General features: G+C 58.7%; 2 protein-coding genes across 2 annotated transcripts in view; both read right to left on the reverse strand.

Moving 5' to 3' along the window:
• Positions 1-6271, reverse strand: part of HMHA1 (histocompatibility (minor) HA-1) — a 13939-nt gene extending 7668 nt beyond the window's left edge. The window contains exons 1-6 of the mRNA XM_010844642.1: positions 6050-6271; positions 3759-4089; positions 765-908; positions 480-564; positions 309-381; positions 6-128 (exon numbers count right to left, since the gene is read on the reverse strand). Coding sequence (XP_010842944.1) covers positions 6-128; positions 309-381; positions 480-564; positions 765-908; positions 3759-4089; positions 6050-6187 — 894 coding nt within the window. The 5' untranslated portion in view covers positions 6188-6271. The remainder of the gene's footprint in view (positions 1-5; positions 129-308; positions 382-479; positions 565-764; positions 909-3758; positions 4090-6049) is intronic.
• Positions 6272-6625: 354 nt separating this feature from the next.
• Positions 6626-12945, reverse strand: part of ABCA7 (ATP-binding cassette, sub-family A (ABC1), member 7) — an 18959-nt gene continuing 12639 nt past the window's right edge. Inside the window, exons 30-44 of the mRNA XM_010844643.1 lie at positions 12806-12945; positions 12207-12384; positions 11856-11971; positions 11443-11587; positions 11226-11349; positions 10737-10866; positions 10545-10665; positions 10394-10456; positions 9275-9381; positions 8915-9056; positions 8099-8233; positions 7921-8024; positions 7672-7764; positions 6988-7228; positions 6626-6886 (exon numbers count right to left, since the gene is read on the reverse strand). Of these exons, the coding sequence (XP_010842945.1) occupies positions 6740-6886; positions 6988-7228; positions 7672-7764; positions 7921-8024; positions 8099-8233; positions 8915-9056; positions 9275-9381; positions 10394-10456; positions 10545-10665; positions 10737-10866; positions 11226-11349; positions 11443-11587; positions 11856-11971; positions 12207-12384; positions 12806-12945 (1986 nt within the window). The 3' untranslated portion in view covers positions 6626-6739. The remainder of the gene's footprint in view (positions 6887-6987; positions 7229-7671; positions 7765-7920; positions 8025-8098; positions 8234-8914; positions 9057-9274; positions 9382-10393; positions 10457-10544; positions 10666-10736; positions 10867-11225; positions 11350-11442; positions 11588-11855; positions 11972-12206; positions 12385-12805) is intronic.

Raw genomic sequence — 12945 nt, forward strand, 5'->3', positions numbered from 1 at the left:
CCCACCCCTCCTCCCATCCACCACCCCAGTCCTCTGCCACTTGCTGGGCTCAGGGACTCACCCGCATCACACTCCTCACCGCTGGGGGGGGCACTCTCACTAGCCTGTCCATACAGGTTCTCCATGGACTATATCAGAAGGAGACAGGTGAGTCCAGCCTGGGCTTGGCCCTGTTTGAGGCCCACCCTGCAGGAGACAGTCGCCACCCCCCTGGACAGAGCGAGTGGCCGTGGTCCACAGAGGGAACAGGGGCACTCACCCGCCCTGCCAGCCTGACCCCAAGCGATATGCAGGCCACCCTTGCTCACCTGGCCTGGGTCCCCAGGGGGCACGGACAGGAGGATGCTGCTGTCCACTTCACCCATGAGGAACTCGGATACACTGCAGGGTAGAGGGGCAAGTGTCAAGGGGCACATGGGTCCACATGGGTCCCCACCCTTCCCCACCCCCACTCGTCCCCACGCCTACCCCAAACTCACGTGCTGCTAAAGGAGACAGCAATGGTCTCCAAGGCCTTCTCAAACTCCTGCTTGTCTGACTCATTGTTGCACTCATAATGGAAGGCTGGGGACAGACAAGGATGAGAGAGGTTGGCCCAGTCTGTTTGGGAGGTGACCAACCGTGCAACTAATTGAGGGGGGAACATTGGAGCTGTTGTGTCCATCACACTCCTATGCATCCTTCAAAACCCACTTCAAACATCCCCTCCTTCAGAAAGCCCTCCCAGACAGAAAGCTCTCTGTGCCTCGTCCCAGCCGGCTGACCTTTGACTTTGGCAATGAGGGTGCCAGCAGCCGTGAGTGTCTCCACAGTGTTCAGCAGTGGGTACTTAGAGATGACCTGGTGCATCACACGGAGGGCCTCACCCAGGCACTCATGGGCCAGTGGCCGGCGGGCCTCAAGGAGTTCTGCCAGGTAGAGTGGGTATGAGCAGGGAGGAAGGGAAAGCCTGTCCACCTAACCACCCAACCCTAACACTTCTCTCCCCAGGTGGGGAGACTGAGGCAGAGGAGGGAGAAGGCAACTGCCTGAGGCTCAGTGTGTGATCTCAGGGGGTGGGGTGGGGTGGACTGTCCCTCTCTGGACTGCTGGCCAGGTCGACAAAGGCCAAGATGTCAGTCTAGACAGTCCTGCTTAGAACACCCTTTCCTGTCACTCCAGAAAATAACCTTCCACTGTCGTCCAAGTTGCAAAGCTCTGTTCAGTTCTCTCCTGGCCCTGCCGGCCTGGGAACTGAGGCTTAAACACCCCATTATCTCTCTCCAGACAACCACCCTATGAGGCAGGCCCTGTTATCACTTCCATTTAGAAGATGAGGAAACTGAGGCACACAGGGGAGAAGTCATTTCGCAAGGATCACACAGCTTTTCTAGCTCTGAAGATAGAAGGACACTGCCTGGCTTTATCACAAGGGCAGTGGGAAGCCATGGAAGGTGTCAGAGCAAAGAAAGGTCAAGGTGTGACCTACATCTTTGAGGGAGGCTTTAAGTGCCCTCCTCAGATATTCTTAACTGGAAAAAAAGCAGAGTGTGCAGGCAGAACATGCACCATGTAGTGGAAACAAAACTAAAGAAGCTTGTAGATGGTGAAGGAATGAGCAGACCTGCTGACACCCAGGAGGGTCCTACCTGTACCTCCCCCACCTGTGCGCTTCTGACTCAGCCTGGTAGGTGATACTCAAAAAAAAGGACTCTGGAAATAGGTGTCTGATCCCTTTTCAACACCGAGGACTTCCACTGAATACCAGACTCCCACTGAATACCACCGACAGGGAGACCCCTATGGAGTCCTTGGCCCCAACATTCCTCGGATTCAGGACTTGCGCCTCAATCAGCGGGGAGCTTCGGGAGGCCGGAAGGAGCTTCAGGAATCCAGGGAGGCCGGCCACGCCCCTTCCCCAGACATTCCTCCCAGGCACCCCGCCCCTCGTGTCTCCTGGGCCTCCGCCACCTGGGTCCCCGCAGCACCCCAACCAGGGCAGGTGGGACTCTGACGAAGCCCAGACATGCCCAGCTCTGCACCGGCCAAGGTAAGCGCCCGGCAGCCTTGTGTCCCCAGTGGGCCGGCAAATGCCCAGAGCACCACGTGCTCCTGACCAGAGCCTGCACCCCCACACCCCGCCCATCCCCTCACCTCGGGGCCCTGCCTGGCAGCGCACAGGCCTCTGGTCCAGCGCGGGGTGCACCGTCCCGCAGATACACATGGTATACCATCAGAGCGCAGGGATCGTGAATGCGCACGACGGCCTAGGGTCTTTGGTACCGGGTTTTCATCAGCCAAACCAGCTCTGGCCGGTCCGAAGACCCCGCCCCCGCCGAGGAAAGCTCCGCCCCCGGAGTCCCGCGAGCCCTGGCTGGGGTTCTCGGCTCCCCAAACTCAAGGATCAGGACTCAGACCTGAGTAGACGAGGAGATGTGACTCCATTCGGGATCGGGCTGCCAAGGGCAGACAGAGAAACAGGCCCAGGTACATGGTGTGGAGAGGTGCAGGGAGACCCCGCCCACGTGGATCCCTGCACTTACTGCCTCCCAAGCTGAAAGCCGTTCTGGCTATCCCACAACTATCATTGTAGGCTGAGGACCTCTGGTCACAGCCAGCATCCGTGCAGGGCGTGTCGTTGCCCCATTTCACAGATGAAATACCAGGGTCTCCCAGGCCGGCAGGGGCAGCACCAGCATTCAAACCCAAATCCTCTCTACTCCAGTCCCTTCCCTCTGCCCAGGGCTGCCCCAGGGTGCAAAGAAGGGGGCCCCTTCTGCACAATGGCCATCCTGGCCATCCTCCTGCACAATGCCCACAGGCTCAGCTCCACCCAGGCCTGGCCTCCAAGGAAGCGCTAGGATCGGAAAGGAACCGAGATTAAAGAGTTTCCCCAGGAAACAAGTCCAGCTCCACCCCAGGACCAGATAACCCCACAGGCTGACACCACCCCCACAGCAGAGGCTTGGCCAGCAAGGGAGCTCCCCATTACAGCCTTTAAAGCTGAGGTCCCTCTCCAGGTGGAGGTTGAAACTGGGCTCTGGCTCAGGTGAGCCAGAGTCAGGGGGGCCACCCTGGGCCTCAGTTTCCTCATCCGTAAAATGGGCACATGAAAGGAGCAAGCCAGGGTGTTTAGCATGGCACTGGCACTGCGGTTTCCTGCAGGAGAGATCACAGTGCCCTCCTTGGCTGTTAGGGACAAACAGGAAGCAGATGAAAATAACTCGGCAGGAAGCTGAGCTGTCAGCGGACGCGTGGAGAAAACGGAACTGCCATCCACAGCCCGCTCACTCCTGCAGCTTACGTGCCGGTCCTGCCCCTCATCCCTCCTGAGTCTCTCTCTGTCCAGACCTCAGCGTGCCTCTCATTCACTTCAGTCCAACATGCAGATCTGACCTTGTTCCACCTCTGCTCTGACACCTTCTATGGCTCCCCAGCACCCTCAGGATAACATCCAGGGTCCCTCTGCTTGCCATTCTCAATGTCTTCAGCCTTACACATTTCATACACCTGAACCTTATTCCCCCAAATGCATCTCTACTTTGTATTTCTATGCACATGACATTCCCTCTACCTCAATGCCTTTCCTTCCTAGTTGCCACTGAACTCCTATTCATCTGTCAGAACCCTAGCTGCAATGTCTTTTTCCACAAAGCCCTCCGAACCATTTCCATCTGAGCCTCCCCAAGTCCTTCCCCAACTCTGTGCTGACCCCCTAGGTTTTAAGGTCTGACCCTGCTTTCCTCCACCCAGGCCTTGGTGTCCCTGCCAGTTCTCACCATCATGCAGAACACACTCCTTCAGTTTCTCAAGACCCTCGGCAAAGCGGGCCACGTCAGCCAGCAGGTGGGAGATGTCCTCCACGGTGTCTGGGCAGGGTCCCTGGATGGGTGCCTCGGCTGGGCTGGCCGCAGACAGTGGGCTGCGATGGCTGCGGCCCAGCGTCCAAGTGCTGGCCCCCGACAGAGGGAAGCCAGCAGCGCTGGCATGGCGGCTCAGGCTGGTTGGCCTCTTGAGAGTGCCCGTGGCCTTAGCATTCGAGGCCACACTTGGGGGTTCTAGGCTGGGCCCCAGGGACACTGCATCAGCCCCGTCTCTCCTAGGCAGCTCCTGGGAGGGTAGGGGGAGCTGGTAAAGCAGGTGCTCCCATTGGGCCCTGCCTCAGTTTCCCTGGAAGTGAAGTGGGGCTCTGGAGGGTCTTCAGCCTGACCCCATAGGGGTCAGAGGCCACAGGTCAGAGGGCTGAGATTTGGTGTTGGGCCCCTCCCACACCTGTTACCCAACGTCCTCTCCTGGAGCTTTCAAAAACAACGTCTCTGCCCAAACCACAGCCGGGGTGGGGGAGGGGCGCCCCACTTCCGGAGGTAAGGAAGGGAGGGGGGTAAGGGGGAAGGGAGAGGGGTAGGGCTGGGGTCTCCTGAGCTGTCTCAGTAGAGGCCACTGCAGATGCCTACTCATTGGTAGACACCTCCTCAGTTCCTGTCCTCTGAGGGTCCAGCAGACTCCTGAGCCCACAGACACGGCAGGCCCTGTAGATGCCCCCAGGCTTGCACCAGGCCTGCCCCCGTGGGTCTCCTTCCACAGTCTGCTCCCTTATAAACCTTCTGCCTAACAGCCTGGCTATAGCTCTCACATCTAACGGTGCCTGGAGACCCCAAATTCCCTGAGCCCCCACCTGAAGGAGTCCAGGCCCAATGTACCCATACCCTGGTACCCACCCCACCACTCCTGGACCCCACAGCCGGCACTGGACAGGGTGGGAGGGTGCATGGCCGTCCCAAGGGCTCCTACCGTAAGCTGAATGCGAGGATCCCAGCCCATCCTGCGAAGCCCCTGCAGTCCAGCCTGGTGGGGGCTGTAGCTGGCTCGTACCCCCCGCCACTGGCCCAGCATGTCACTGCCCGGCCCTGCCCTGCTGGGCCTGATCACAGGGTGTCCTCCTGCCCTGGTGCTGCCCAGCTGTCGCTCTAAGGTCCCCGCCCGCCCTGTGCTCCCCTTAGAGGCTCACTCACCCCCGAGGGCTGTGGGCAGGGGCTTCCCGCCCTGTTCTTTTTCGAGATAGACGGGGTTTTCATGAGCTCTCTCTTCTTCCTGGAGAACATGGCGGGGCCAGGCCCGAGAAGCCCAAGGGGGCCTGGCTGGGGGAGGTAGGCCAGGGGTCTCAGTACCACAGCTCCTGGTGTTGGTGGCCTCGGGACCACATTGCCGCTGGCCACCCCCTCCTCAGCTGTCAGGCTCACGTGACAGGCACAGCCCTCATTGGCGGGCGCTTCCCCCCACAGGAAAAGGCCTCCGGAGGCGGTGACTCAGACCCGCCCCTGACCCTCCCCAGCTTCAGCCTCAGCCTGCCCCTCTGCACAGTGGGCTCGAAGGTGGGGTCCCAGGCCCCACCCCCAGCTTCCGCTTTCCTGAGCTCTGCGTGTGCATGTTTGCTGAGGTGCCCTGCCTGGCGGCAATGCCCCAGGCAAGACACTGATGCCCCAGGCACGATCCCAGCAGGGACACAGCGATTGCAGAGATGCTCACCCCCACTCAGCCACACCCAGATGCACCCAAGAGTGCAGATACCTGAACACGACGGACATGTGGGGACACAGACTTTGACATATGCTCAGAAGCCACCCAGCTCCACTGATGCAATGGGTACCCTGGACACAGGCACCTGCCTTCCAGTCCTCCCACCGCTCCTCTGTGTGGCCGCCTTCCACCCTTTGGCAACTCCCCGTGAAGACCCCAGGGAACAGTGCATGGTATAGTGGGTTGCCTTCCCTCCATCCATCTCCCACCCCCACCCCTGATTCTACATTCTGGGGACACTCAGCAGAACAGGTTAACCCTAACGCTAACTGCTGAGGCCACCATGCCACCTCCTCCCTCCCTGGCTTGGCCCCCAGACCTGGGGTGTTGGCAATGTGTATAGCACCCCCTGTACCCTCTCCCCCATAACCACCTCTTCTCTTGGAACCCCCCTAATCTGAGCCTTTTCCCCTCCCCCAGTCTTCCTCCCCTCCCCTTCTGGAGTCTCACCCTCTCATCCCCTACACCTTCCCCACTATTGGCCCCCACTGACCTCAGGTGGGAGGGGTGGATCTCCCGGGCACAGGGCACGCAGGCCACAGCCCCTCACGGCAAACCCAGTTCTCCAGGCCCGGGTCCATCCACTAACCCATCCCAGAAGGCCCTTGAGGATCCTCTGCCCACCACTCATCGCTCTGGATGCCAGGATCGGAGGGTGAGGGCCCACTGCAGGGCCGGCTAGCTGGTGGGCCTCTGCCTGGTTGGAGGCCTGAAGTCTGGGCCACCCCTTCCGGGCTTCCCCAGCTGCCCCAGACATTCCTGAGCCCTGACCTCATGCCCACTTCAGATCCAGCCATTCACAGGTACCGCCTTCAGGCGCCAGAACTACAGGGGCACTCAGGGGCTCCAGGAGCAGTGTCCAGGCTCTTATGAAGGGCACACCTGCACAGGAGACACTCCCCAGCCACCACACAAGCTTTCACAGCTGGGAGTCCAGCTAGCTGTAGCTAGGTTCACATCTGCATCCACACACGCACTCCAGCACACACTCTGTGCCAAGCCCAGTGTCCAGGCACATGTACAGAGCCGTTTTGGGATGAATATGCAACCTGGCACAGGGACACAGGTACACAGTGCTTCACACCACAGCTTCCCTTTATTTCCTCCAGGGCCTCTGGAGTCTGGGTCAAACTTCAGCCCCTCTGCCCTGCTTTGGTCCCTCCAGCTCCACAGAGGAGGAGGCTCAGAGGACCGTCTCAGCCATGCTGTGGTCATCGAGGAACTGGGTTATGAGTTTAGGGTGCTGCGGGCCTAGCACAGGGTCAGCCCCCACTTCTGTCTCCTTCTCATCTTCCTCTTTGCCCTGATCCTTGGAGAAGTACAAGAATATCTAGAGGTGGATGGCCCAGGGAAACAGGAGGAGAGGTCAGCTTGAGGGCCTAGCCCCCAACCCCATCTTTACCCCCAGCCCCATTCTGGCATGGCGGTCACCTCCTCCAGCGTGGTCTGGCTCACAGAGAAGTCCTCCACACCATGCTCTGCGCCGTGTGCTGCCAGCAATCCAAAGACTAGCGCCAAGGTGCAGCGCCCTCCTGGCAGCAGCTGGAAGCGCAGGCGGCCACCATGCGCCTCCCGCAGCTCAGCTCCCGGGAACGCCTGGGCCACAAAGTCGGCCGCCAACTTGTATCTCGACAAGGGCACCCTCAGGGTCAGTGTATGGCCAGCCCCGAATCTGGGGTGGGTGGGGTAGACGATAGCTAATGGACCCGCCCATACCATCTTCCAGCCCTCTTCTAGCCCCACCCCTATACTTGGCTCCTCTAGACCCCCAGGCCAACCTGACCCCAACCTCTGCTCCTAGCCCTGGCTACATGCTCATCAGTCTCTAACCCTGCTGCTCCCCAGTCCCACCCACGCAATGCCATGCCCCACTGCAATATCCAGGTCATGCTCACTTGCCGGACCCTCTTTGGCCTCTGCCCATGGACACACCTTCACCCATCAGACCTCCTCCCCATCTCCGTCCAGCCTTGTCCCCTCTCCAGGACAGTCCATGATCCTTGCCTGTTCCCTGGTTAGAACCCAAACTGGCCCCACCTGATCTCCCCTCCAGGCCCACCTACACCTCCACCCTGATCTGCCCGCACCCAGGCCTTGAGGCCTTGCCCCGCTCACCTGCCCTTGAGGTGCTGCGCACTGCCCAGGCAGCGGAACCGCCCATTCACCATGATGGCCAGGCGTGTGCAGAGTGCCTCGCACTCCTCCATGCTGTGGGAGCCCAGTGACGTGAGCTCCAACCAGGCCTGGACCCACGGCACTTGGCTCTGGGCTGCCCCTCCCAGGGACCCTCAGCCTGCAGCTCTGGGCCACCTTGTGCTCTGGACATTTCCTGTCAGTCCCAGACTGCTCGTTCCCCAGGCCCACCTGTGTGAGGTGAGAACCACGGAGCGGCCCTCCTGCACCACGGCCAGAAGACTGTTCCAGAGGAACCGCCGGGCACCAGGGTCCATGCCAGTGGTCGGCTCGTCCTGGGCGCAGAGCAGGGAGATGCTTAAATGCGGCCCCTTCCCCCTCCTCTGTCCTCCCATCCTCACACACATACCAGAAAGACTAAAGCCGGGTCCCCCACCAGAGCCACGGCTGTCGCCAGCTTCCGCTTGTTGCCCCCGCTGTAGGTGCCAGCGGGCTGGTCAGCATACTGAGAGAGGCCCAGGCGTGCCAGGCCGTAGCTTGCTGTCTATGGCAGGATGGAATGGGAAGGGCAGAGTGAGAATGGGGTGCAGGGTGAGTGGGAGGGGCTAGGGAGGGGATATGGTGGTGGTTTAGACGCTCAGTGCTCAGTGGTGGACTCTTTGTGACTCCATGGATTAGAGTCCGCCAGGCTCCGCTGTCCATGGGATTTCCCAAGCAAGAATACTGGAGTGGGATGCCATTTCCTTTTCCGGGGATCTTCCTGACACAGGGATCGAACCCAGAGCTCTTGCATTGCAGGCGGATTCTTAACCGGCTGAGCCACCAGGGAAGCCCGGGGATACCGTGGGAAGGTAACTAAAGAGGGTGGGGCCAGAGCCAATACGGGGCGGGGCTGCGACTGGAGACGGGGCCAGACCAGGAGAGGCAGGGCCTGGCCTGGTGGCCGGAAGCGAAGCCCTAACCCGGAGGTGAAAGTAGGCGGGGCCACAGCCAGGAAGGTCTAAGAGAGAAGGGGCGGGCCCCTAAGCAGAGACGGGGCGAGTGCAGCCTGAGGATGGTGGGAAGGGCTGGGGGTGTGGGGGTGGACCCAATGAGTGTGTAGGCGCTCAGGGAGGGCAGGGCAGGGCCAGAGGACCTAAGGTCAGGGGACCGAGAGCAGCAGAGACTGTGGTCCAAGGGAGAGATTGGGGTGGGGACCGGAGGGGTTAGTGGGGAGAGTGATCACCTGGGCAACTTGGGCTTCGGGGACTCCTCGCAGGCGTGCATACAGCTCCAGGTGCTCACGACCGGTCAGCAGCTCGAAGATGGCATCCGACTGAGGGCAGTAGCCCATGCGGCGGTGAGCTGCAGCCGGTTCCTGGGCCACGCTGGGGATGGGGGATGGGGGACAGGGAACTCAGGGCACTGGCTGGCCCTGGCCATGCGAGGGGCAAGCAGGGGCCTTGGGGCTCACCCACCCTGATAAGGGACAGGAGGTAACTCAGGGCCGGGTCCATTGCAGGGGGACTCAAGGCCAGGCTGATCCTGTCCATATATGCGAGAGCAGGGGAAGGTGGGGAGGAACAAGAGCCCAGGAGCCCCTCACCTGTGGCCTTCCAGAATGGCCTCACCCCCACTGGGCAGCGTGTCCCCAGTCACCATGCGGAATGTGGATGTTTTCCCTGCTCCGTTCACGCCCAGCAGCCCGAAACACTGCAGGTATACCCACAGAAGGCACTCATAGAAGCCCGGACAATTGTCCCAGCATCTCTGACTTCTGGGACAGGTTTCTCAGCTTCCACTGGGAGGGCTGTGGGCAAGGGGATCCCTGGGCAGATACTGGGGTGTGTGAGTGGGCACAAGCTGTCACATAGCAGAAGTGCTAGATGACACACAGCATGTATTTAATCAATGGACACAGTAGATGTTCTATAAAGGTCACTTGCAGTCAGTGCTCCATAAATATTGAGGCAAGAGTTGGCTGAATGTTTCCTGCCATGCAGTGGGTACCGACAGCAAGAGCACCTGGTGAGAATTCATGCTGGGCACACAGTCAACCCAAGATGGAGAGGCTGACTGAACACAGTAGGCATTTGCTCAAGAGTGATGGCAATTTATACCAACACACCACAGGTTTTCACAGGTGTGTGCTAGCCCCTAGTAGGTGGCCAGGAAATGGATCACAGCAGACAAGTTTGCACAAAGTAGTTGCTTGAATGTGCATTGGTACAGAGCAGGTGCCTACTAAATATTGGTTGTGAGCAAGTGCTTAATACATATAAAGTATGGACTCATAAATGTTGGTGTTTGATAAAAGTTGATCATCACAAAGGTGGCATTCAATACACTTTTGGTACACCAATGGTGGGGGGTTCAACAAGCTTTACTGTATACAGTTGGTACTCAATAAATGCTAACATATAGTAGGTGCACATAGTAACTGGCACATGTATGGGAGGCCAGTAGGTGTTCAATAACAAATTTATCCTCACTAAGATCTTGTTAATCCTATTGCACACAGTGGGGATCAATAAATGTAACCATGCAATAGGAGCTTCATATTTGTTGGCTCTAAATAGGAGCTCAAATACTGACAGCCAGTAGGTACTCAGTATAGGACAACAGACAGAGTAGGTGTTCCATAGGGGGAGGTAGACACAAACATGGTAAAGACCAGTGGGCGTACAATAGGGCAGCCTCTCACCCTTGCACCACCTGGACTTACCTCACCAGGGGGGATCCCCAGGCACAGGCGGTCAACAGCTGGTGTCCTCTGCCCAGGGTATACCTGGGAGGATGGAAGTCCATGAGAAAGGTGGGTGGGCCAGTGGAGGCCCCCCCAACCCAGCAGTGGAGGCCCCCCAACCCACACCCACCTTGGTCAGGTCCCTCAGTACCAACACATCCCCCTGGGTGGCCCCTTGTACTACCCGTTCCCGCTCACGGGCCACATCCTCATCCTCCTCTCCCAGGGCGGGTAACGGCCTCAGCTTGGGTCTAAGGACAGAGATATGAGTGGGCCCAGAGCGAGACCCCAGTCCCTGCCACCCTCCCTGGTCCCCACTGACTGTGGTAGGAGGCGGTTGTGGTGCTGAAGCAGTAATGTAAAGAGGAGGAAGATTGGCCCCTGTATGAACATGGCCAAGAGGTTCTTGCCGACCACCTCCCAACGCAGGGGCGACTGGAAATACCCCTCTCCTGTGGGGACACAAAGAGGGATAGGGTCATTTTAGGGTCTTGGTTACTGGGCCTCTCCCCATTCAGGTCACCTTGGGTTCTTAAGGGAAAGCACCAAGCTGAATAGACACTCAACTGAGGTCTAATTGGCATGGAAAACAGTGGCATTGCCACCTCCTTTATTTAGTGCCTTAGACCTCTTGTGACATGACCAAGATGGAGTTAACTTTTATGGCTGCTTTGCTGCACTTTTAACTTTGCCTACCCACCCTTCCAGGTCATCTAAGACCTCGAGTTCTCTTCCTAGGGGCTGCTGTTTGTCCCTGCACTGTAGGATTGACTCTTGTCTGGCACTTCCCCTCCTGGAGAGAAGTTCTCACCCAAGCGCTCAAAGGCATCAGCCATGGCCTGGTTCCGCACCATGTCGATGAGGCCCCGGCCCAAGCAGAAGTGAGGAAAGATAAGGAAGACCTGTTTCAGGATCCGGCTCACCTTCTGCAACTTCTGCTCAGGGGCAGATTAAGAAGGAGGTGGGTCAGAAGCCGAGGCTGAGGCCCAGTCTGACCCCAACCCAAGGCCCAGCCTTGTGGGTCCCACCTGATCAGAGAAGAGCTCAAGCACGAAGGTGGCCATGCTGCCATTGATACCAATGAAGAGATTGATGCAGGTGAGCACAACATAGGCTGTGCTGGGCACGGAGAAGAAGAAGGAGGCTGGGTACATGAGTGGCGTGATCGACCAGCTGAGGGGGAACAGGAGCCACTGTTATTGCCAGACAGGCTGAGCAGCCCTGAGAAGAATATAGATCTCCCATCCCAAACTGTGTTGTAGACCTCTGTAACATGGTCAGGTCAAGATGAGCTTTTAAGGCCTCCTTGGCATACCCCTGAATAAGATCACACTTGGAGTCCTCTCAGATCTCCATATCTCTCCTTAGGATCTGCTATAGAGTCCCAGCTCCCTCAGCAGAGTTGAGGGAGAACAAGTCCTGGAGGGGCTGGGAACCTCACCCATACAGTAGTAGCAACAGCAGGAGGGCAGGCAGGTTGGCAGGGGCCACATACGCCCTCTGCTGGAAGGCCAAAAAGATGAGCACCACGATGCACGCTGACACCAAGTAGTTACACTGCATTGGAGATGGTGGTTATACCTTCAGTATGCTGAGCTACCAGGGAAGCCCACAGGCATCCTTGGCATTGTGTCCCACCCCAACCTCCCTGTGCTTTGGATAATAGGACGAGGTCTCCATCATCCCCAAGACTTCAGTGGTGCCATCCTAGACAAGTTCCTGACCAGAAAGGGCCAGAAGAGGCAGTGGCAAGTGGTGGCAGGGCCCCCAACCCTCCAGGCGGTCTGCGTACCATGTCCCAGAGAAAGTTGCCAAGCCAGTAGAGAGTGGGGGGCAGGCCCCCCATGCACTGCAGGTGTTTGGCTCGGGTGACACGCTCGTCAATGAGGACAAGGATGAAGCTGGCCGGGACAAAGGACATGGCGAAGACCACGCAGATGGAGACAAGCACGTCCACCGAGGAGGCCATCCTGGGAGTGAAGGGGCATGAGCTGCTCAGAGAGGAGCTGTGCTCACCACTGATGGGACTGAGGTCCCCAGGGCTAGACACAGCTGGTGGGGAATGTCCTGAGCCATTTTGAACTGTTAGGCAGGGAGAGATCGTCCAGGTCTCTAGTAGGATAGAAGTGGATGTGACAAGGACGTGCAGGCAGATGGGGGAGACTGCAGCCCATGAAGCCTGATGATGCCCCATTACCCTGGCCTAAGGGGTGGAGAGGGGAAGTTCTTGTTCTCTGTTTACACAGCAAGAGTGTGGCAGAGCGTAACTTCAGCTTCCACCACCAGAAACAACAGAGAGACCAACCAGGGTGGGGGGATACATGGGACAGGGGGACATGCAGGGTGGAGTGGCACACAAGGCGGCGGGACACACGGGGTAGGGGCACTCACAGTGCAGCCTCAGACAACTGCTCCTTGGTGAGGTTCAGGGGGTGATTGAGCGTGGTGATGCTGTGGGCATGGTGGGAGGAGCCTGGTGGCAGGTGGGCACGCAGGAGAGCGTTGTTGGCTCGGTTTACAAAGGCCACCAT

This window comes from Bison bison, unplaced genomic scaffold (assembly GCF_000754665.1).
Source record: "Bison bison bison isolate TAMUID 2011002044 unplaced genomic scaffold, Bison_UMD1.0 scf7180017864203, whole genome shotgun sequence".
NCBI classification, from domain to species: Eukaryota; Metazoa; Chordata; class Mammalia; order Artiodactyla; family Bovidae; genus Bison; species Bison bison.